This window comes from Mytilus edulis, chromosome 2 (assembly GCF_963676685.1).
Source record: "Mytilus edulis chromosome 2, xbMytEdul2.2, whole genome shotgun sequence".
NCBI classification, from domain to species: domain Eukaryota; kingdom Metazoa; phylum Mollusca; class Bivalvia; order Mytilida; family Mytilidae; genus Mytilus; species Mytilus edulis.
Window position 1 is genome coordinate 20,208,179 of NC_092345.1, and position 24,836 is coordinate 20,233,014.

The 24,836-nt window shown below is 31.3% G+C and overlaps 1 protein-coding gene across 3 annotated transcripts in view; it reads right to left on the minus strand.

Annotated features, from left to right (window-relative positions):
• LOC139511676 (acetylcholinesterase-like) overlaps window positions 1–24,401 on the minus strand; it is a 48,251-nt gene extending 23,850 nt beyond the window's left edge. The window contains exons 1-2 of one of the 3 annotated variants that reach the window (XM_071298683.1): window positions 15,503–15,640; window positions 925–2,493 (exon numbers count right to left, since the gene is read on the minus strand). In XM_071298683.1, the coding sequence (XP_071154784.1) occupies window positions 925–2,468 (1,544 nt within the window). In that variant the 5' untranslated portion in view covers window positions 2,469–2,493; window positions 15,503–15,640. Of the gene's footprint in view, window positions 1–924; window positions 2,494–15,502; window positions 15,641–24,034 lie in introns of those variants that run through there. The other 2 variants (XM_071298681.1, XM_071298684.1) reach the window with 2 other exon arrangements.
• Between the last annotated feature and the right edge of the window lie 435 nt (window positions 24,402–24,836).

A 24,836-nucleotide genomic window follows, 5' to 3' on the forward strand; every position in this document is an offset into this window, starting at 1 on the left:
AGAATGTTAAATTTTAGTGCGTTTCAACCAAATTATATTTTGAAATATCAAAAAGGAAATGGAAACGAACTTAAATTAATATAAGCTTGAGGGGGTTTCGTGTGTCATGTTTTTACCACTGTCTGATTTTTTTGTTAGAATGGCACTTAGAACTATATATATGGATTATTGTATATTTCTTTTCTGCCGGAATGTGTTTCCTATAAGTTCAGTAAAGTAAATTTGATAAATCTATAAAAAATGTATAAAAATCAATCCTTTGACATGTTTGGCTATTTTGTTAGGTTTTGTTTGGGGTTATAGTACGCTAAGTAAACATCCCTTGCATTCAATTATGCATTGTAATGTATATTGGAAGGAATATTTTTATGGAAAATTATTCGATAAATTAATTCCGATTCTTATCAATTCATTTTCATACATGATGTCCTTCGATTAAATATTTTACTAAAAGAAGTAAAATTGGCAATATTGTCTTCAACAGCAATATATAGTACGGAATAGCATTTCGAATCGTTAGAAATATGTTGAAATTTTTATATTGTTTTACGGGCATTATCATCAATTTTAAACAACCTTCTAATATTGACCATTGACTGAAGTAAGAGGCAATAATGTCTATTTAAATACTTGACATTTTTGGTGAGGTTCGTTATGCTTCGTCTTTAGTTTTCTATTGTGTGCCTGTGTACTATTATTTGTCTGTTGGATAGTTTGTTTATTTTCGATCTATGATTTTGAATGTCTCTCTCGCCCTTGTTTTGCAACAAATACTTTTCAACTTTTACGGTAAAATGACTTGTGATGCACGATCAAAACAATATTTCTCAATTTTCTCTCAAAAGCTTTCACTTTGTGTGAGTTACAACTAAGAACTACATCATTATGTTACTTTATGCTAATTATATAATATTCTATACCTACCCAGTTTTGGCAAAATTTGTCCAATATTTCATTAACTTTTTGCTAAACTTCTTCTCAATGTGAGTGTAATTTTTTGTTGGATCCAAAGGTTCTCCAAAAACAAAGTTTATTTCATCCCCATGTAAAACTCCCATCCACTTTGGCCAAAAATGTGCTGTTGATCTATGTTCAAAACGATATTGATAGACTGGAACACCTGCTAACGCATATCGGTCAGCAAAATCTATAGTTGGGCACACAAAATTCATATCGCCAAATGCTTGATCTACCGATAATGCATTCAACTTTTGGTCATAAGGATTTTTCCACGGTGTATATTGAAATTTTATTGCCTCTTCCCCAAAAGAATTAAGCTTTTTTGGATATTGTGGATAGTACTTGAAAAAGTGACGAACACAGTCGAGAAACTGAGACCTGCTTAAGTTTAAACTATCTGAAAAGTTAAGAGGAAAATAATCTGGGTTATCATACACAAGGAAATAATTCCCTTCATTTATGTTTGTCCCAATAAGTATTGGTGTTTTCTTGAAATGAAGATTATTAAATGCCATTTTTGGTGATTCAGGAATTAAAACACCATCTATTACAGCTACGAATGGAAACTGATTAACGCCATAAGCTATTGTAGGAGAAAAATCTTTCAATGGAAATTGTGAACCTTCTTTTTCTCGCAAACATTTCAGCGTCATCTTCACATCTTTTTGGGAACAATTGAAAGCTTTTGCCAGTTCTGTTGATCGGCGGAAAGCTTCCTTTTTAGTAACGGTAGCCCAATTTGCTTGAGGTGCTCCACTTTGTAAAATTGCTCTCTGAAACTTGCCTCTACTGAGAGGTGAAAGCATATGTATTCCGACTGACGCAGAACCAACACTTTCACCAAATAATGTAACATTATGACTATTACCTCCAAAATTATGTATATTTGTTTGGACCCATTCAATAGCTGCTAACTGATCAAATAATCCCGCATTCCCAGGAGCTTCTGAATCGCCAAACGATAAAAATCCCAGAGAACCTAGACGATATTGCATAGATACGACAATAATGTCGTTTTCGGCAGCTAAATATTTTGCATTATATACATCTAAGGCTGATGATCCGTAACTGAAAGAACCACCATAAATCCATATCATTACAGCTTTATTTTGAAATGGAGGATTTGACCGAGGTACCCATACATTTAGATATAAGCAATCTTCGTCGACTGGTGTATTCGGATTCCACATCTGAGCTCCTTTAAAATTCTTAAACATAGAATCGTTTAAATAAATGCATGATTTAGGGAGATGAGTAGCATCGAACACGTCAGGCCATTCATCGGCCGGTAATGGATGGCGAAAACGAAGCTCACCGACTGGTGGTTTTGCATAGGGAATTCCATAGAATGCATCTACGTGTTTGCCGTGATGTAAAGTGAGCCGTTTGCCTCGAACTAATCCCTTGTTGGTTTGTATAATTGGACTGGTACTCAGAGTTGTTGAAACAGTTGATAGTATCGTCCATAGTAGTGGTGTAACTACAGACGATATAAAATTCCCCTTCATGACATTACTCCACCAGAAGGTGTTTCTGTAAAATACATAGAAAAAAAGATTAATAAAAAAAAAAAGGAACGAGCAAAACACACTTTATATACATTTATACCTTTTATATATAATGATGTAAGCAATTGCGTTTGATGAAAATCGACTTCTCTTTTTTGTCAACTTTCAATCGTTGTGTGTTAGAAAAGTATAACTGTGGCCAGAGAAAAAAGAATTTTAAGCAGACAAATGAGGAAAACAAATTTGAAATTTGCCTTTATCACAATCGATACATAGTGCAAACATTCTTCAAATCTAATGCGTAACTGACATATTCAAAAAGCTTGTCAAATTCTTTAAAAATCTGTTTGAATTTCTATGATAACAATATTTGTATTTCTTATTGTAATACTTTGTAAAATGTTACACACAATGCACTTCTCACTATTTTCTCGCACTGTTGTTTTCTTGTCTTACTTCTATCATCAAGCTCATAATTTACCCAATTTATGATGCGAATTATTAGTGCCCACCATGAAATGTTTGTTACATTTCAGATCAAGGAAGTTATTTTTGCTATCTAATAGCTTTACCATTTCTCTTCGTAGCTATCCAAATGCTAATTTGTGAAATAGATTTCGTTTTTGACACAGTTTTCTGACAAACAACCGATAACGAATATTTAATAAAGTAATTTGTTTATCAATTATTTTTCCACAAAAAATTAATAAATAGTGATTTATTTGTCTTTCACATCAGAAACTGAAAATCGGAAGTTTACGCTAAAGACAAACAGCTCTAATTGACAAGAGATCGCGTTCTTTAGCGTTTCACTTCCAATCACAGTTGGAAAATGTCGTCTGCCTTGAGCGATAAGTTTCTACTTCAATGCATGATACAATATAACAAGGGTGATAACGGATCTATATTTACTAGCGATGGAGAAGCAATGATTGGTATATTGACTCCGGGAACTATAGCAGTTGTATAGGTAACAACACATGATAAACAAAAAAAATATATCAACATATTTATAATTGAAAATTAAAGATAAAACGAAGCAGATAATCGGCATACAATTTTGATAAGGTCTGCTATTATTTTTTACAACATTCCGTACGAAATCATTGTTTTGAGACATTGCAATTAACTTAACAACCAACAGGGTGACTATGATGATAAATGACTGATTAAAATCCAGTTGCAAAATGAAGGAATAATCAGGACGAGAACATGTAATTATGATATGAATTTTGAACTCTGCTATGTACTATACACCGACACCTTGAGCTGAATTTTACAGACGTCGATCTTTGGGTAGACCCGGACATAAAGCATGATCGTAGTTACTGAAAGTAAAGTGAAAGAACTACAAAAGGGGCAAAAGATACCAGAGGGACATTCAAACTCATAAATAAAAAACAAACTGACGAACAGACAAATAGACAAACAGACTAGGAACATAACATAAAAAATATCTTCCCATACGAAGTAATGCCGTCCTACAGTCTTTAATCAACACTGAACTTCTCAGTAGATTTCATACCACAACTTCATTCATATTGTGGATTCGTTAAGTTTCGTGGGCCCCAAATTTTGTGGATTGAAAAAAGTTTACATTTTCGTGGATATTTAATTTTGTGGTTTTGTCAAAATCTGCATACATATAGAAAATTTCGAGTTTGTTGAACATTTTTGGGGTTATTCTGTACCCACGAAATCCAGGAAAATTGGTATCCAACGAAAAATAATGAATCCACAGTAGTACAGGAAAACAAGACTTTGTGTTATGCTATGTATAATGGCGATATAATTATTGAACAGTTACATTAAAATGACCAAAAGATGTATGAGGGTCAACTCAAAAGTTCTGAACAATAGACAATATCTGTACAATATTTCAAACATAAACAAAAATTTGACAAAATGTTTTATTCAAATTAGAGAAAAAAGAGAACAAAAACTGAACAAATGATAAAGAAACAGTTGGGACAAACATTTTAACATGCTCTGGGTTTATATTGTTTTGTTTTTTTAGATCCAGGCCCTCTCCTTATCACCTTGAACAGGTACATGACAGTGCACGCACTAATATAAGTACAGGAAGACTATCGATTAATAATATCTTACACAAAATTACACTAGATCTTGAAAAAACACTTGATAAATTTCAAAGATCGACAATCTAATAAAAATTCAGTTCAACATGCAGTATCAGTACTACAAAAGCAATATAACTCACGAGAGTATCTGCTTGTTTCAAAATATTATTTTTAAGTAGTTTTAAGTTTATTTACTCTTCATGTAATATAAGTATGTATCTATCTTTTGATGACGCTTCAAACAAATCTATAGAGTAAATATTTGTCATTTGAATGTATAAGAAACACAGCCTTTTTATTTTGTAAAGTCTATTGAATTTCTTGACAACTAGACACTTTTGTTTGTTAAATGAATGATGTTATTACAAGTTGTTAAGGAGATATGGCTTTGAAAACAAATACCAATAGCATATCAGCAGGTATCTGAAGGAAAAATCCCCAATTCCAGCAGTTTCTAGACAAAGGCAGCCATAATCGCTGATGCTCATAGCGTTAATCTCTAAACTTCACAGTACGCTCGAGGTAGATGATTAATGGCAGTGTAGTAATGCGTCAATTACATCATTATTTAGATTGTCAGAACATTCAGTAAATTATCAACAATAAATATATCTCCTTCGATCTTCTAACAGTTTTTTTTATCGGTAGCCGGTACGATACAATAAACGATTGTTAAGAACGAGTCTCATGAAACAGTGTTGTTCAAACATATATTTCGATTTTAGCAAGAAAGTGATAAATTTAAATTACACCATCGCTAAGTGGTAATGTAACATCACTACATCTAAAATAAATTGAACAGAAGACTCTTTAGTGAAATTATGCCAATTTACTTTTAAAGTAACGCAGTACGTATGTTCTAGGACAGTTATTCATATTACTGACATTTGTATATTTTTTGTTATAAAGGAAAAATTAAGATCACACAATTGTCAGATGTTAAATTATTGAAATTTGAATATTGAAAAGCGATTACATTCTAAAGACACTCGGCAAGACCCTTATGAAATCAATTAGATGTGGCATATTGTACAGATAGTTTTATACTACTAGTATACCATTGTTACAAACTGTTATCATCTATAGCAAAAAAAAAAGAGAATCAATGAAATGAAATGAGATAATTTTCCAAAAGATTCCAAAATGAAGCGGATTTAAGAAAATATTTTTCACCGTACGGCCTTCAACCATGAGCAAACCCATACTTTATACTAGCAGACGGTTATAAAAGGCCCAAACATGACAAAATATGAAATCATTGAGACGGAAAAACCAATATCCTGATTTATGACAAAACATAAGTTGTGGTATGAAATCTGTAGTGAAGTACAGCTGCTGATTATGGAGTGTAGAATTGTATGTTTCATATCAGAATATTTAAATGATCTATTACATTGATTTCAATTATTGTGATTTTGTTTTATTAGAATATATTTTTTTTCCTTCTATTTTAATAGCGCTGAGGTCTTTTCTTGTTTTGTTTTAGTGGTCCTCTTTTAAGTGTATAGAATTAAGAAGGTGCGGTATGCTTTCAAATGAGACAACTGTCCACCAAAGAACCAAGGATGAAAGTTTAAACTGCTATAGGTCAACAGCCTTTGACATATGTTGGAGTAATATCCATACAGCATAATCAGCTATGAAAGGTCCAGACATGTAAAATTGTAACACCATTAAAATCGAGAAAAAAAACACCAACACCCTGATTTATGACTAAACCATAAACGAAAAACAAATATGACAGCAACTAACGACACTGATTTACAGGTGTATGGCTAGGGACAGGCACATATACAATACGATAGGTTATAACGTGTTTGTGAACGGTCAATCCTCAGACATTGCTGTAAAAACACAACTAAAGAGAAAACTGTGAACATCTGTTGAAAATGGCGTGAATTATAAATCAGCACGACGCACACACCCACACAAGAAATAGAAATAAGTAACATTGAGACAAAAGACATAAAAAAAATCTTTCAGAGTTCTAATAATTACTCAAATGAAGTTCAAAGTCAATTACAACTAGTACATATTTATTTTCTTCATTACTTGTGAAAATAACCCAAAACACAACAAAACACAGTCCCCAATACCGACTAAAATAAATGTATTAACAAACTACTGATGGTTCAAATAACGTGGTACAGACATTTGACGCGATTAGGTAAATCCAGTTTTATGTGCACTAAAATCGTCCCTTTTGCCTACCTAAAAATATGCAGTAAGTGTAACACATAATGGAAACCTACAGAGTCTTAAAACCAATAGGTTGGCAGCTAACTAGAAAAAATCAGGTAAATGCCTTTTTTGAAAACTGAAACTCCTATTCTGTTATAAACTTTTAGTTTAAACGTCCATTTTTTTTCTGTAAAATTAAACCAGAATCTTTTATGTTTTATTGTAACCATTGGACGAATTTTGTTTAAAGAATCTTATGATGTATATGATTACTAATTTGTACGGTTTGCTACAATATACCCATAAATTGTTTACTTTTATTATCAAACTTGCATCAACACAAAGTTTACTTATACATGGTTGCAGATACTACTGACATCTGGAAACTTTCTAAACTTAACAGTCGATATCAGAAAATTATCTGCAAATATTGTTATTCTGGTAAAATTGAAATAAGATGGTCCTTATCATCCCACATTCTACTGGAGCGTTTAGAAGGCGGACTCTTGATAGTTTGTTCATTGAACAATACAAACCACAGGCATGATGTATTAACTAATTCTGTGAAAAAAGATCTTGAATCAAATGGTCTGACGATTGTAAAAGGCACTTGTCTCACTAATACTGAAAATTTTAATTGAAATTAGAACGATAATTCACTTCACAAAACTTGTTCGGTACATTGTTTCTGATTTTTGTTTTTCTTGTGTTTTTCTTACGGGAAGACTTCTATCAACAGCTGTATGTACATTAGTTAACTTTCAGTAGTAGCAAGCCAGTTTGACGCTGTTTAAAATTATGAGCCGTGAGGTTTTCCTTGGTCAAGAATTGGTCATCCTATCGGTCGTTTGACTGAACAGGCTTTTTATTGTGTCTTTTAATTTAACGAAAAACGTTAATGCCAAAGTTTAATGATGCAGTCAGATTTGTGTTTTAGTAGTAAAGTATATTTTTTGTTTGATTTCTTGTTTTGACAATAGGGCATTTATGCTGTAGAATCAGCAAAGGTTATGGCACAGAAATGTTGAGGCAGACTTAATGTTCTTAAAGATATTGAATTGTCATTTAACTGATATAGATTATCCAATGAGAAAGAGTTACACAATTATTTAGTCGACAATTGTATGAAAGAGGGTCAAAATATTTCAAAAGTACATTCAAACTCATACGTCGAAGGTAAACAATGTCATGGCAAAGAAAGAAGAAAAAGACCAAGAGACAACCATTAGCATAAACAAGAACGTGTCCATAGTACACGGATGCCCCAATCGCACTATCATTTTCTGTGTTTAGTGGACCGTGAAATTGGGATCAGAACTCTAATTTGGCATTAAAATTAGAAAGATCATATCATAAGAAACATGTATACTAAGTTTTAATTTGATTGGACTTCAACTTAATCAAAAACTACATCGACCAAAAACTTTAAACTGAAGTGGGATAGACGAACAAACGGACCAACGAACGGAGAAACAAAAGAACGGACGCACAAACCAGAAAACATAATGCCCATAAATTGGGCATAAAAACAACATAGAAAATAGACCAGTTCTTTATTGTATCTATCAGTAACTTAATGTATTTCAACATATTGTAGTCTTTAATGTTATGCTTCGTAGCTTTTTAATTGTTAGATGTTTTGACATTTTAGTAAATATTCCTTCTGTGGATTGTCATTGTTGACATTCATTGTGAAGATACGTATCGTGCTCAACAATACCAACTACCTATTGTATATACTTTTTTGTAGTTCTTTAAAGGGATATGGCGTTCATGAACAATTTGCAAACAAAACTTAAGCCACAGACAATGAGAAATCATGAAACTCTGGATATCAGATTGTCCAGAAATGAAAGCTGATCAGGTTTGACATGTGCAAACAAAATTTTTATCAACATAGTTAATACTGATCAAAATATTCAAATAACATATTTCTTTTTACTGTAGTTGCGGTTTTTCCGGGACTTATCAGGATTTATATTTGATACCTACAGACTACCAACGCAGCTTCTTGGCAATTGTTGCAAAATATAAAGGACATATGACCTTTACCACTGCTAAACTTTTGACAAATGTCTTTTTTTAGTGTTAGAGAAAAGGTAAACATTTACAACAATTCACAATACAATCGATTTTCGAGGTAGTCAAAAAACTTAATTCAACAGATGATCAATCTTAGGTATTTGTAAGACATCCATCAAACGTACAAGTGCCTGTTGTGTAAATTGGTTTAAAACGTACTGGTATATCAATCAATACTAAACAATGAGGAAGTAAATTAAAATCTTAATCCTCCGACTTTTGGAAGCAAATACAGTTTTTATATGAGTATTCTAAATAAAGAAAACAAATTTACCAAGTCAAGAATATGCAAGTTGTTATCCATTCGTTTAGTGTGCTTGGGCTTTTGATTTTGTCATTTGATTACGGACCTTCCGTTCTGATTTATTCTCGGAGTTTGGTATTCCTGTTATTCTACGGTATACTATCGTTACATATATATACTCCAATGTTGAAAGTTAACTTTCGGTTTAGCATTGTCAATTTTTGTATATCCATCAAAGTTATATATAGAAGGTATGAAAAGTGGGAACAGCCCTTTATATGTAGAGATATTCATATGTTTGAACCTCGAATGAATTTCAATGAACCCGAACGTAATTTGTTGAGATTTTGATATTCTCCTGTCATACATACATTTCCCACTATACGGCAAATTCAGTCAAGATGTCATAATGGGTAGCTGGACACCATCGGTGAATATAGATAAGAATATAATTTTGGAATGGTAAGATCTAAGTCTCTGTAAACATATATTTCGTGAATTGTAAACCCATCGTATCGGTCATCCAATTCGCTATAGTGACAATTAAAATTGTGACGTATCAATTTAAATCGTTCTTCCTAGTAACTCTTCGCGAGCTGTTTTTTTATCTCCGGGTGACATTTTTTTGCCCTTCAAAATGAAGTTACTTTATTTGATGTTTATTTACTCTTATAAACAATAATTTTCCCGGTTTTTTTTTGTTTTTTTTTAAATTATTAAACAAAGACAAACACTACGTGTCAAAGAAAACTACGACTTATTAACAGTATATTTACAGCTAAGAAACAACCATGCAAATACATATTTGGAATGTTCAGAATGAATAATAAGTCTTGAAAACAAAGAATAAGTATCCTGAATATATACTGACAGAAAGGCCAGGAAGTGTGTATCAAAATGTTGACTACTTGACATTTTGTCAGTTACTTTCTTGTGTGTGTCAACGATTCACTCAAGAAATATTGCGTGATTGATTAGCTGTGATTATTTATCTGTTCATTACAATTTGTTAAAATTAACTGATGCTAAACACCAATTTAATTAATCTGTATATCTCTAATTTGTGGGATACATAACAGCTGAAATGTAACTTAATTCAGATACACGAGAAAATATTGTCAATAAAGTTCTGGGAATGAGAAACAGTCGACATCAAACACATTCATTACAATTAATAACTGAATTCCCAAGAGCCAAAATCAAAAGGAACTAATTATATATCAACGGAAGGATTTATCGCTTTGTAGGATTCGGAGTAAATCAATTACTCAATTTAGCGTATTAATTTGACCTGATCCTTAAGACTTTGTTAATGAGAAAGTCTGAGATTTATCAACGCATACAACTTGATTAGAGTGATAATAGTTTTATCATCTAGGTTTGAGCATTTACGACCATTTTTTGATTATATTCTGATCATCAACTGTAGTATGTGGTCATTTGAAGTAAATTACTAAATATTTAATCATAAAACACGAATTTTGAAACCGAAAAATTGGGTTAAACGATTATTGTCATTAGGCTGATATATGTTTATTACAAGAAAGTGCTGTAGATCGACTCTGGACGGTAGGACCATTTATGTCCAGAACTTATTTCACACTTTGCAGTAAATGATACGTGTGATATACGTTAGTGAGACATCAATATAAATAATGTATTTTCAAATAATCTTCAAACTTTACAAAATTTGTAGCTTCACACCATCATCTACAACATCAATATTACTTTTAACAAATGAAGTCAAGGAAAAGACATACTAAAGAGATTTTCAAACTCATAAATCGAAACAAAACTGTCAATGACTTTGGAAAAAAACGCCAAAAGAATGGAAGATAACAGTACACAAGACACATCATAGAAAACTAAAGACTGAGCAACACGAACAGCAAATCATCAATGCTCTAAATAAGCGGATATGTTTGTTTACTGATGTTAAACTCTAAATGGAGCACGATAACGGCTTTGTTCTTATAAAATGGATTGAGCACGTAGTGATTTTGTGTCTCAGTTCATACAGATAAAGTTTCTAAGTTCTTTCAATAGTATTCTAGATCATAAATCATCTGATGTAGCTATCAGAGTGATACACATCATTGAAAGTTTGTATATTTGTTCATTTGTGATGCCCCAAAATTATTTTATTCGAATTTTGTAACTTATTATATGAATCAAAATAAGATCTGTACTATATATGAATTGAGGTTAGTACAGTTTACTAATATTTAAATCCCATTAATTGATTTAAAAGATACGTCAAGGTAGTCAACAACAAAAAAATAACTCGCATGAACTAAAACAAAAAGAGAGAACGGGTTCGGCGACAGAGTAAGCGTCTGCTGATATGCGTGCATCACACGCTTATTCACACTTGATGACATTGTCGCACTAGTGACAATCAGTTATATGACGGGTAAATCGACATGTCGTATCGGTTGACCAATTTATGATGGTGACCTTAAACCATCATGAATTATAAATACAATCCGAAAATCCACATCTTTCTTTATCAACCAACAAAACAAAGATAATGGTTTAACGAAAATTTTATACAACTTAAAAAAAAACAATGTTTCAACTTTTGAATTTCCCTTAATTCAAAAAAATGTTTTATTTTCAAATTTGTACTTTTTATAATCAAGTTTAGAAGTTATAGCTTCCATCTTAACGTAAAATTCTTTTATCCAATTTGTCGTTTTTTAACGTATACATTATGTAGAATTCATGGCTTCAGCCTCCCGGGCAAATTTGACTTTTATTGAATTTGACCATGATTGAGAGTCCAATTTTGGTCATTTAGCTCTTTCGGTTTTTGACATTTTTTTACCCTGATATATTCGTCTTTCGACGTTCCTCGTGATTGTAAATCCATTAAAATGTATGGACTAAATAGTTCGGAAAGTGAATGTGTTTTTACACATCTGTTTGTCCACACTGTGTACCGCTGAAATGAGTCAGATTAAAGGAAGTAAACTTCAGTGTATGAGTTCAAGCTTCCAGTCAGGGGAAAATGAACATGTCAAAATTCGAATGGAAATCTTGAAGGGAACTATACTTCTGAACAAATAGCTGTTCATTCTAAGAGTATTAAAAGCAAGGTTAAAGATTTGAGATTTCAAACAATATTTTCAGAATCAGAATAGAAGAGTCGATAATAGAAAAAAGAATCAAGGATGGTGAATATGGAAATTTTCTAGACAAAATTAAAATAAATTATCGTACAACTGCTTTTAGCCGCTGAAAAATAATACCAAAAGAAGCTTTATTAATTGATATGTTAGAATAACATGCGATTTTGAGAAAATTAATGAACTTTGAAATAAGGAATTTTCCTACTTACATTTAACGAAGAATATTTTCAGCTTGAGTATTTTATGAAAGATATAAAACAAAGTGAAAAGAAACCGCTATGATAACATCAAAATATGTCGCAATACAATATCGCTACCATGTCAAACAAACAAAATATCAATGAAGAAAAAAATTATTTGAGAATCTATATTTAAAAAAAGGATATATGGAATGATTTACCAAATGAGACATTAATCCACCAAAGCAAAACGGATTTATAAAAAATTAACAAAGATGCCATACTTAAAACTGTTTATGACATACGCGCGTCTTGTTTACTAAAAAATCACCAGTGACGACTTAATGAAAATAGTTAAAAAGTCAACCCCCCCCCCCCAAAAAAAAAAAAAAAACCCCAAACAAACCTACTACATATTTAATCCACAATTTCATACATAAGGAAATGCTTTATCTAGTCAGGAATATGTTGTTTTTTTTATTCTTTTGGTGTGTTTAAGCTTTTTACTTTGCCATGTGATAAGGGACCTCACCATTTGACGATACCTTGGAGTTCGGTATTTTATTATTTTACTTTTTATAGTACGGTATGCACTTATATAAATGTTAAAGTTAAATCAGACTTGAACATAACTTGACCATTCACAAAATTTGGATGTTGTTGTGCTATAAGATAAAAATGCTAGGTTTTTTTCAAGATCATATTCTATAATCATAATGACAATAGTTATTTACTTATAGGATTTCAAATTTGTTTTGAGTATAAAAAATTGATTATATTTTGAGAACCCTTTCTTCATTTACTAATCAAGTTACATAAATAAAGTCCATTAAATTTTTTATAGAACGTTCGCAGATGGTCTCAGCAAAAAATAATGATCATTAAATCATTAACAAATGTTAAACTTTCAATCTTAAAGACCGTTTCAAAGCTTAAAATTGATACAATTAGTAAATACTGTTTTTTGTTTTGTTTTGTGCACCTGTTTAATTGCGAAGCATACTGTGAAAATGGATGATATTATTTCAAAAAACAGCTGCGTATTAAAAACAAAACGTGAGCTAAAATAATAGTCTGAATGTTACTGATGTTACTTAAAGATATCAATCATTCAATCATTCAGTTATAGAAGAGGTTCAAGTAACTTCTTGTTTCACTTACTAAAATTATCTCACGTAAATCAAAATAATAATAAAAAAAAAAACTAACAAAAATCTAGTGAGAGAACTTCTGTGAATTCATTATTATTCATTAGATGCCAATTTTAGTTGATTTTGTTTTGTGTGGTGTCGATCAATCACGAATTAAAAGGTTCAACCGAAGCAGAACTTGTCGTTAAAAAGATTTGTATGCAGACTTAAGCAAAACCACGAAATCGAACATCCACAAAAATGCATTTTGCCGTCCATCCATAAAAGTTAGTGCCCACGGGAATACATGAATCTACAGTATACATTGTAGTGAGAAGAGCTTAGATATTTAGCTAGCTATAGACTTGCTACATGTCCCTTCCTAATTATGTTTTTTCTTTTTTTTTTCAATTTTGCCCCTTTAATAATTTTACTGCTATAACTAAGAGATTACAATTATACTGACATCTCCAAGGGCAATCAGTAGGCTGGCACTTATTAGTAAACATATAAATTAGTAAGAGAGAAATATTAGAAAGGGAATTGTAGCAAGTCTAAGCTAGCTATAAAACAAGGATTTTTCATACATTATATTCGTAAAATGCCTGTACGAAGTCCGTAATATGGCAGCTGTTTTTCACTTGTTCTGATAATTGAAAGCGTTTGATTTTTTTCAGTTTTTGTGGACTCCCTTTTGGAATTTGCGGTTCTGTATTTTTGTTATACTATTTTTTACACATTATACACATTTACCTTTTTTTTCTTGTAAGCTCAAAACTTTTCATATTTTAAGTGATGTTGTACACTGATTCCTTTGATCCACACGCAATGGAATCAGGATGTCCACAAATGTTTATGAACTTGTGCAATTTGATTTAAGCGCGTTCTAAAATATTTATTTGTAAACTTTATTTCAATTTCGGGACTTCCTGACCAAAATGATGTATTAATAGAAAATATTGAGATTTATAATTCAAAGGCATGTTGACATTTATTTGCATGCTTGTTTCTTCAGTACTTATATTTCATTATATTTTGGGTTTTTTTTATTGGAAAAAGGGAATGGGGTTGGTTAATTTTGAATTTGGTTGCAACTTGTTTTTTTCATAGTCGCTGATTTTCCACTGTAATTTTTTGTAAAGTTTATGCGGTAAGAAAAGTGACTCTCCCAAACCCAAAAGCCTGGATACCGTTAGGTGTCTTTATTTTTCGCGTTTTATCAAAAAGAAGAATTTGCTAATAGACTTATCATAGATACCAGGACTATTTTATTTTTAATTTTGTATATACGCCAGACGCGCGTTTCGTATACAAAAGACTCATCAGTGACGCTCGAATCCAAGTTTAAAGCTTAAAAGGCAAAATAAAATACGAAGTTGAATAGCATTGAGGACCAAAATTCCTAAAAGTTTTGCCAAATACAGCTAAGGGCAATCTATGCCTGAGGTAGAAAAGCCTTAGTATTTTCACAAATTCTAAATTTTGTAAACAGTTAACTTGTAAATATAACCATATCAAGGATAATTCATGTCAGCACAAAAAGTGCTGACTACTTGGCTTGTGATACCCTCGGGGAAACAAATCTCCACCAGCAGTGGCATCGACCCAGTGGTTGTAAATAAACTCATCATAGATACCAGGACTAAATTTTGTATATACGCCAGACGCGCGTTTCGTCTACAAAAGACTCATCAGTGACGCTCGAATCCAAAAAAGTTAAAAAGGCTAAATAAAATACGAAGTTGAAGAGCATTGAGGACCAAAATTCCTAAAAGTTTTGCCAAATACAGCTAAGGGCAATCTATGCGAAAGATACAATCACTATATGGCAAGGGTATACAAATACAAATTAGAAAAGTATTGTTTGGGTTGATAAAAAAAAGTTAAACAATCTACTATTCATATTTGCTTTTCGTATATTTTGTTGATATTGAATGATGCGTTGGTTTTTTAATTTTTTTAAATTTTGTTAAACATTTATTTTACCTGTGATTTTTAAGGCTTACCTTATGGTATTATGGTACAGGATTTGGCAGTAAAAATATAATAATTCACAACACCGTCATAAAGAAATCTAGTTTTCACATTGGCACCGTAAAAATATAATAATTCACAACACCGTCATAAAGAAGGCTAGTTTTAACATTGGCACCGATAATACAACTACTTATTGTTATCATAAGTATATGGTATTTCAGTGTATGGCAGTAAGCAACATTCATATACATGACTAAGACAATTAATGACTTATTTTTACACTTCACCTTGACATGGAACAATGCATAAGCTTTTCGGATATCTTGTAGTGTTACAATATTGAGATTGATAAAATAATAACATGAATATTGAGATTAATAAAATAATAACATAAATATTGTGATTAATTAATTGGAATGTTTGAACTTGAACGTGATATGTTTTGCGTCATCTCTTTACCAACCTTATCCATTTCATTAATTTGTTAATGAGAATATAAGTGTAGAAACTATACGTCAAAATGTCATTCGTTTATAGCGTTATAGTTTTTGTATGTTTATAAGAATTTATGCTTTGGCGGAATTTGACGTGTAAGATTTTTTATTATTATTAATCATTGTTATGTAGCTTTCAAATCCTGCATGTAGTGACACTCAATCTATTTGTAATAATATGTTTGGAATATACTCCAGCGGAAACATCAACCCAACTATCCATTTTTTTTTTGTTAACCTCGAAGATATAGAACTTTTAAAACATGACTTTATTGATTTATATGGGACGTAAAAAAGAGTACTCTATCTAAAATTGGAGGCTTCAGAAATGCTATAATAACATAAACGGTACGGTACCATTTTTTTCAACACCAGATGCACATTTCGACAATCAATGTCTCTTCAATGATGCTAGAGGACAAAATATTTGACAAACCAAAGCTTATTAAAACGATGAAGGGCTATTAACTATAAAGTTATCAGCGACTTAACATTATTTGCCAATCAATTTTTTGGAAGAACACGTAATGTTAATAGAAAAAAACATTAGATTCCTTAGAAAAAAGTTTGAAAAAATGATTGAGTATTGTATTTAACATTAAGACATAAACTTGTACGTGACACGTCCATAAAACCAAAACAAAAACTGAAATACAAAAACTACACACGAATCAAGTTGTTTTGTCGTACCGTCTGACAAAGCAGTAACAAAGATTACACCAAAATGGATGCAATTAATGGATAAAAGCAGTACTTTTTCGCTGCGTGATATTTATCTCCGTTTTGGAGATAATGTACACTGTGTAGTTGTTTCAGGAGCTTCACCCTTTTTAGGATAAAGCATGATAAAAGCATGATATTAAATTATATTAAAAAACGTCATAATGTACATTTATAAAAAGTAAAAACACAAAAATACTGAACTCCGAGGAAAATTCAAAACGGAAGTCCTTAAAAATGGCAAAATCAAAAGCTCAAACACAGCAAATGAATTGATAACAACTGTTTTCTTATGTAAAAAATGGCGGATTAAACCTGGTTTTATAGCTAGTTAAACATCTCACTCGTATGACAGTTACATACAATTCCATCATATTGACATCAATGTGAAAACATAACAAACATTATAGGTAAAATTTCAAAAATAGAGGGTACAGCGTTCAACACTGTGTGATAATCTTAATCACTACAAAAACAAACAAGAATGTTACAAAGGAGCACAAAAAGTATATAGACAAAGCACATAAGCAAAAAGTATATAGACAAAGCACATAAGTAAAAAGTATATAGACAAAGCACATAAGTAAAAAGTATATAGACAAAGCACATAAGCAAAAATGAAAGACAAGAATACAAACATTTCCAATCGTTTTGTTTGACATTTTTAACGATTCCTAAAAAAACTTTAGACGGCATTTTCTTGCTAGATAATCAAATATTGAAATTGTCTGTTTTGTGGAAGGAAATTACCATAAAAAGTATTGGTTTAATAGTGATTTTACGAGAATATCCATTTAATTAGTTGAATAACAGTTAGTCTTTCAATACAATCATATGGTTTTCCGACATAAAACGAACTGTTTTCTGTTCAATAAACTGACCATTAAGTTACTATTTAATCACATATAATATAAAGCTTCCAATCTCGTAAGACATTCTGAATAAATTGTATATATTTCTTATTTCATTACCAATTATATGTAACATTCACATTGATAACGAATTGGGAGTTGTTTTCTAATATAAGTATTTTAATAAGTAACAGATTCGCTATATTGAACTCAAAATCTTTGCTTACAAATGATCAAAGTTTCAGCTGCTCACAGTTTAAGGACAAAAATCTAACCATCTACTTTTGTGTTGCTAAGAAAAATGTACTAATAATATATCAATCAACGAAACGACTCGAAAACAATGATATATTCCTACATGAAATGGGCATAATAAGTTATAAAGGTACTGTTTATATACATTGTAGTATAAACAATGAATAACATACCAAATACTATTCCAGTTTAAATATATAGTCGAATAAAATATGTGCATGTTGTGGCTAGGCAATGGGCGCACAGCGTCTGCAAAAAAATCATCACTGTCGCTCGAATCAAAATCTTTTGCGTACTAAATTATAATCCTGGTACCTTTGACAACTATTTACACAACTGGGTCGATGCCACTGCTGGTGGACGTTTCGTCCCCGAGGGTATCAGCAGCCCTGTAGTCAACACTTCGGTGTTGACATGAATATCAATAATGTGGTCATTTTTATAAATTTCCTGTTTACAAAACTTTGAAATTTTTGAAAAACTAAGGATTTTTTTTTTATCCCAGGCATAGATTACCTTAGCCGTATTTGGCACAACTTTTTGGAATTTTGGATCCTCAATGCTCTTCAACTACAGTACTTGTTTGGCTTTATAAATATTTTGATATGAGCGTCACTGATGAGTCTTATGTAGACGAAACGCGCGTCTGGCGTACTAAATTTTAATTCTGGTACCTTTGATTTAAAGGCCAAATGAAGTCAAAGTTACAAAGAATTGCAGATTCAAATTCAGAAGATTAAGCTAATTAAAGTTAAGGTAATTTATTCTTTATTATGCATTTTTTATTTGTGTTTATATATATATGAAGAGGTGGTAAATAACGGCAACAGTAGTATACCGCTGTTCAAAAAAATGAGTCCATGGACAAAAACAAAATCGGGGTAACAAACTAAAACTGAGGGAAACGCATTAAATATAAGAGGAGAACAACGACACAACATTAAAATGTAACACACACAGAAACGGACTAAGCATAAGACAAAATCCTATGAGAATAACAAAAATAACATCAAAACCAAATACATGAATTTGGGATAGATAAGAACCGTGACACGTCTTATAGTAATGTGAATTCACACTCTATAATAAGAGAAAACAAACGACACAATGGAAACACAACATTAAAATGTAACACACACAGAAACGAACTATTATATAACAATGGCCATATTCCTGACTTGGTACAGGACTTTTTTAAAGGAAAAAATGGTGGGTTGAACCTGGTTTTGTGGCATGCCAAACCTCCCTCTTTTATGAACATTTGAAATATATTAATTAAAATGACAACACAACATTACAGGACTACAATATGAATAAAAGGAGAACGCAACTGACAAAGAAGCACACGAATAATAGCTAACAAAAGGCAACAAGTTTAAAATTTTAATACGCCAGAAGTGCATTTTGTCCACACAAAACTTACTAGTGACGCCCAGATACAAAAGTTTGAAAGCCGAAACAAGTACAAAGTTGAAAAGCAAAAGATCAAAAAAGCTGTGCCAAAAACGGCCAGGGTTTTCTGTTAGGTACCAGAACACCCCTATTTTTGAATAATTTATACTTTTGCAAACAGTAAATTTTATAAAATGACTATACAAAAGATATACATGATAAAACTGAAGTATTAACTAATTACAGGAAATAACCGAAATACTTTTCATAACCCGACAAAATGCAACACAAAAAATAGACACATCCGAATAAGTTAAAACCTCAACGCCAAGTGACGTCATATATAAAATTGTAAAAAATGACAAAAAAAATGACGACACATTTGAATTTGTAAAACAGATCATCATAAAATGAAAAATGACGTCACATTTGAATGAATAAGATAGAATTAGGATTGATTTAAGATTATGAGTGCCAATGAGACAAATCTCCAGTAACAATTTATAAAAGTAAACCCTTATAGGTCAACACGGAGTGTTGGCTCACACAGAACAGCAAGCTATTTCTCAGATTTTTTTGTCAATATTAAGGAATTCCATGCGACTGTCATACAATAGACAGGTTAAGCTAGCTATGAAACCAGGTTTTATCCACCATTTTATACACAAGTAAATGCCTATACCAAGTCAAGAATATGAAAGTTGTTTTTCATTTGTTTAATGTGTTTTGCAATTTATTTTTTCCATTTGATAAAAAAAAACTGCGTTTTCAATTTTCCTAAGCGTTTGTTTTTTTAAATTTATTATTATTATTTTTTACACTACGACTTTATTTCAAAAAGATAGTCTTACATGCATTACGCCAGTAATGATTTCACTATCATACAACAATCCTGTAATTAAGGAAATGAGGTCTTCCATCTACACTTCAACTTTAACTAGGATTTCAACTTTAAGATATCAATTCTCTAGTTAATAAGCAACTGCATTGGGACAATAAGTCTAGTTTCGATCATTATAATCTTAAAGCGCAAGTGTTGACATCATCCTAGCAAAAATAAACTAAAACAAGAATGTGTCCAAAGTTCACGGATGCCCCACTCGCACTATCATTTTCCATGTTTTATGGACTTTGAAATTGGGTAAATATCTAATTTGGCATTAAAATTAGAAAGATTATACTATAGGGAACATGTGTTCTAAGTTTCAAGTTGATTGGACTTCAATTTCATCAAAAACTACCTTGACCAAAAACTTTAACCTGAAGCGGGACGAACGAACGAACGGACGGACGGACGAACGAACGAACGAACGGAGCCACAGACCAGAAAACATAATGCCCCTCTACTATCGTAGGTGGGGCATAACAACAGCAACCTTTAGTATTTAACAGTAGTGTGGTGTATCTATTTTGATGCCATGTGAACAAAACGGTATGAAATAGTAATGATGTATTTTTGATAACAAATACTATCACAAGTAGAGAATCTTGGCTCTATATACGCTACATCTAATTACAAAAATGTATTTATGTGTTAAGGTAGGAAGATTAGGGATTATGCTTGTTTTTTTGTTTTGTTTTGACGTATTCGATTAAAAGGTTGTTATTTGATTAATGTGCAGTGGCATACATACTGGCATGCATGTTCAGGAAGAGAACAAATTAACAATAGATACAAAAGGTTTGTCCAGTGATAGAGATTCGGTTGGAAAGATGGGAGAGAAATTTAGAATGACAATTGAAAATGAGGATATATTGGTCCATGCATAGATAAATGCATGAGTAGAACATTGAAAGTTAAGGGGAATATCTGAAGGAATTAAAAAAAAAATATATATTCACTTTCACATAGAATGTTTACTGTAATATCGATATCAAAAGACAAACACATATTAGATATGAATAATCTTTATGAATATCAGACAGTAAAATTTTAAGAGATATGTGCAAATATTGAAATTGTAAGTCAATTAAAGGGCTGGGTTAATATGCATAAACAAATAACAAAATAATAGATAACGAAAATTAAATTAATATCCAAATGAATTTTATACTGTTAAATATTTACGAGTATGGAAAATTCAAAAATTCAAATATAAAAAGTAAAATTGCGTCCCTGAACGAATTTGAATCATATTGTCTTTACAATTATGGCAGCTAAATCTTGGTTTGTGCATTGATCTTTTCATGCATCTCATATCATATAAAAAAGACGATGTGGTATGATTGCAAATAAGACAACTCTCCACAAGAGACCAAAATGACACAGAAATAAACAACTTTTAAAAATCTATCTTTGCCAATGTAATTATTGCATATGGTTTGTTTTTTTATTTCTCTGTATACTTTTGACAAACATCCCCGCAAGGTAACCTAATGATGGAAGAATTTGAATAAACTTAGTTGTGAGAAAAAAACCAAAAACAATAACAAATCTCGTTTCGTGTGTCGTCAGTGACTTACCGTGCTTCGGGGTCTTTTAAATTAAGAGAACGACAACTTCGAATGTTTTATTGTTTTACAAGTGAATGTTGCATAGGTTATAATTACGTTTTTTCTATTATAAGTAAAAAGTGGTTTTATCATTAAATTGCTATAGAACGTAACACGATCTTTGATGAACACAGCGTGGTATAAACTTATGACGTACGTTTACATTTTTTGATTAGAAACGATATTATGCTCAACACAATTAGTATCTTACCTATTCTTCTTGCTTACAATAAATTCTTAACTGCGAGTATGCAGTGCTTCCTTGAAAAAATATTGGCAAATGTTACAAACAGTCATTATTTTTGTTCATAGTGAAATAGTAGGCGTGTATAAACAATCGCAATAATTTAAAATATACCCTATGAGGGTCTGTGTGGGAGTCCTTTAATTCTGTATTTTTTAAAATAAAACTTACTTTTGCTCACTATTCCCAATTTATTTATATCATAGAACCCCATTTTCGATTCTTCATTTTTTGGCCTATCTTATATATATTTTTTTTTAATTTGTTTCACTTTATTTTGTCCGTTTTGTCAATAATTCACCTTTCTGTTAATATGTTAACCCCATCCATATCCTCATATAGAAAAAAAAGAACACTAATTAACAGGTTATCATTTTGCAAAATGTTGCAAGATTCAAGTACGAATGTAAGGTTTTGACAGCTAATTTATGTATTGGTGTTAAGGTAGTGATTTCAGTGTAACGAATAATATTTTTTGGTGAACACTTGCATGCCGATGTGTAATTATAGGTTTCGAAGCGTAGTATTGTGGAATTCTTATTGTTTTATGAATCAAACTGCGTTGGTTCAATATCAAGAGAAGAACCCAAAATGAATCACCACACCAGCATTGTCATGTATTGCTCAATGTGTAAGCTCTAATTAAAACCGAGACATGGCACTTTAGGTAATAATTCAACTTTTTCAATTGGACTGTTATTACAGACCACTGTTTGAGTGTAGAGATACTTGATAAAAAAATATCTACTGTTATAAATATGGACAACAAGGAGAACTCAAAACTTGTTATGCGTTTTAACGTTATTCAAAGAATGCTCGAATACGAATGTGTTTCTCTGTAATAAGGAACTAACATATGAAAATTAGGAAATGTGGTATGATTGCCAAATAGACAACTATCCACTAAAATTCAAATTAAGTGGATGTAACTTAAGCAATTATAGGCAATTGTACGGCCTTCAACAATGAGAAACCACATAATATAAAAGGCACCGACATGAGAAAAATATGAAACAATTCAACTGAGAAAACTAATTGCCTAATTTATAACAAAACAGTTTACGAAGAACAAATATGACAGACATGAACCAACGACAACCACGTACTAAACTACAACATGCTTATTGTGCATACCGATGATAATGATTGCATTTAGCATATATGTTTAATAAGACAAATAATAAAAAAAACTCAGTGCTTTCAAAATATTAATGCTTTGGTAAAAGATAGCCAAGTAGGGATATCAAATAATATTGAAGAGTCTAGTTATATCCTACTCATAAATGAACAATCTCATGTTTTGAGTTAAAAGCATTTATAGCTGTTTTTGTCTTTTTCTGGGAATGCATTGCAATTGATAGAAAAAAACCTAGTAAAACAAGGACCCACCCCTGTCACTTTAATAAAATTGTATACCATTGTAAATATAACTGATTAAAACGTTTTTGTCTTTGAACTATGATGCCATTAATTCGTTAGTATTAAAATGCATGGTTCTGGGTTTAATTTCTAACACAATAATATACAAAGAACGTTGGGTCATGTTCAATTGTATGAATTATATAAAATAGAAGATGTGATATGATTGCCAATCAGACAACTCTCAACAAGAGAATAACAGATATGGTCGTTTACATCATATACAATTATACTGCATTTTGAAAATCTAAAATCCATAGAAGAAATTGAAAAAGAAAACGGACATAAACACCAATTATTGTGATTTAATGGGGTAAATTTTCCCCATTAAACAAGCCTTTTATTCCTGTTCTTTAAAGATAATTTTAATCACGCAGTTACTTTTTAACATTTTTTTCTCATATTATATCATATGTTTGCATTGGCTTATTGTTAAATAAATTGCAAAGAAAAAAAATGAACCAACGCAAACATTATTTGCTTAAGGACATTATTGAATACAAATAAAATATTAAATGTAACAGCACATATTTTTGACATTTAAAGTATCGTTTGGAATGATAAGATATTTAAAAGAAAGAGAAAGTCACAAAGTCGACAGAATGTAAAAAGCAGCAAGTGCAAGAATATAATGAATTATATAGAAAAAAATAATTAGTTGTATAGATGAGTATATAATAAAAACTGACTTACCAATGCTGAATAGTCGTCATTTTGTTAAGAATATCAATCCGTCAATAAAATCTTTCTTCACTCTTAATCACATCATTGTTAAGGAATCTACTGTACGATTGACGATACAATGTAAGTACGCCAGCTACCATCAAATAGAACCGCAATTAATACCATCAAATAGAACCACAATTAATGCCTTCGGTTTTCTCGGTGTGTTTCTTCAATTAGGCAAGATCAATAAAGAAGTAAGAAGTGCATCAAAAGAGGGTCAACGAATTTCATAGGGTACCCAATGGGTTTTTGACAATTTAGTCTTTGCGTCTTGAAAATATATCTTGTTTGAAGTAAATTATTAATTACCATTTACATCAATTCATAGAAATAACAGGTAATTAGTGTTACACAATTATTGTTTAAAGACAAATTATCGTTATCGGAAACCACATTGAATATTTCTGAAAAGTCAAATATAAATTATTTTTGCTATTGATTTTATAGCTTATACATGTTCTAAAGAATTGTATTGGATTAAGTCAAAAAACTATTAAGTATTGCATAAATAAGCAAATATTTACAATTACAAACAGTGTTTGCTGTTTATATGAAATGTGTTTGTATCCCAGTTGATATGATATCCCTGAGATTACATTTCCTATCATTTTTTTTTATTGATATAGGGTTGCTGCTTACAAGGAATTTATTGAACCAAGAGTTCCAAGTGCACGGTGGTTAAGGTTGTCCTGCGAGGGAACGTTTTGTGCTGGTGATTCGGTCCTGACGGATGCTGGTGGGTCCTGATTCTGTGCTGGTCGGTTTGTTT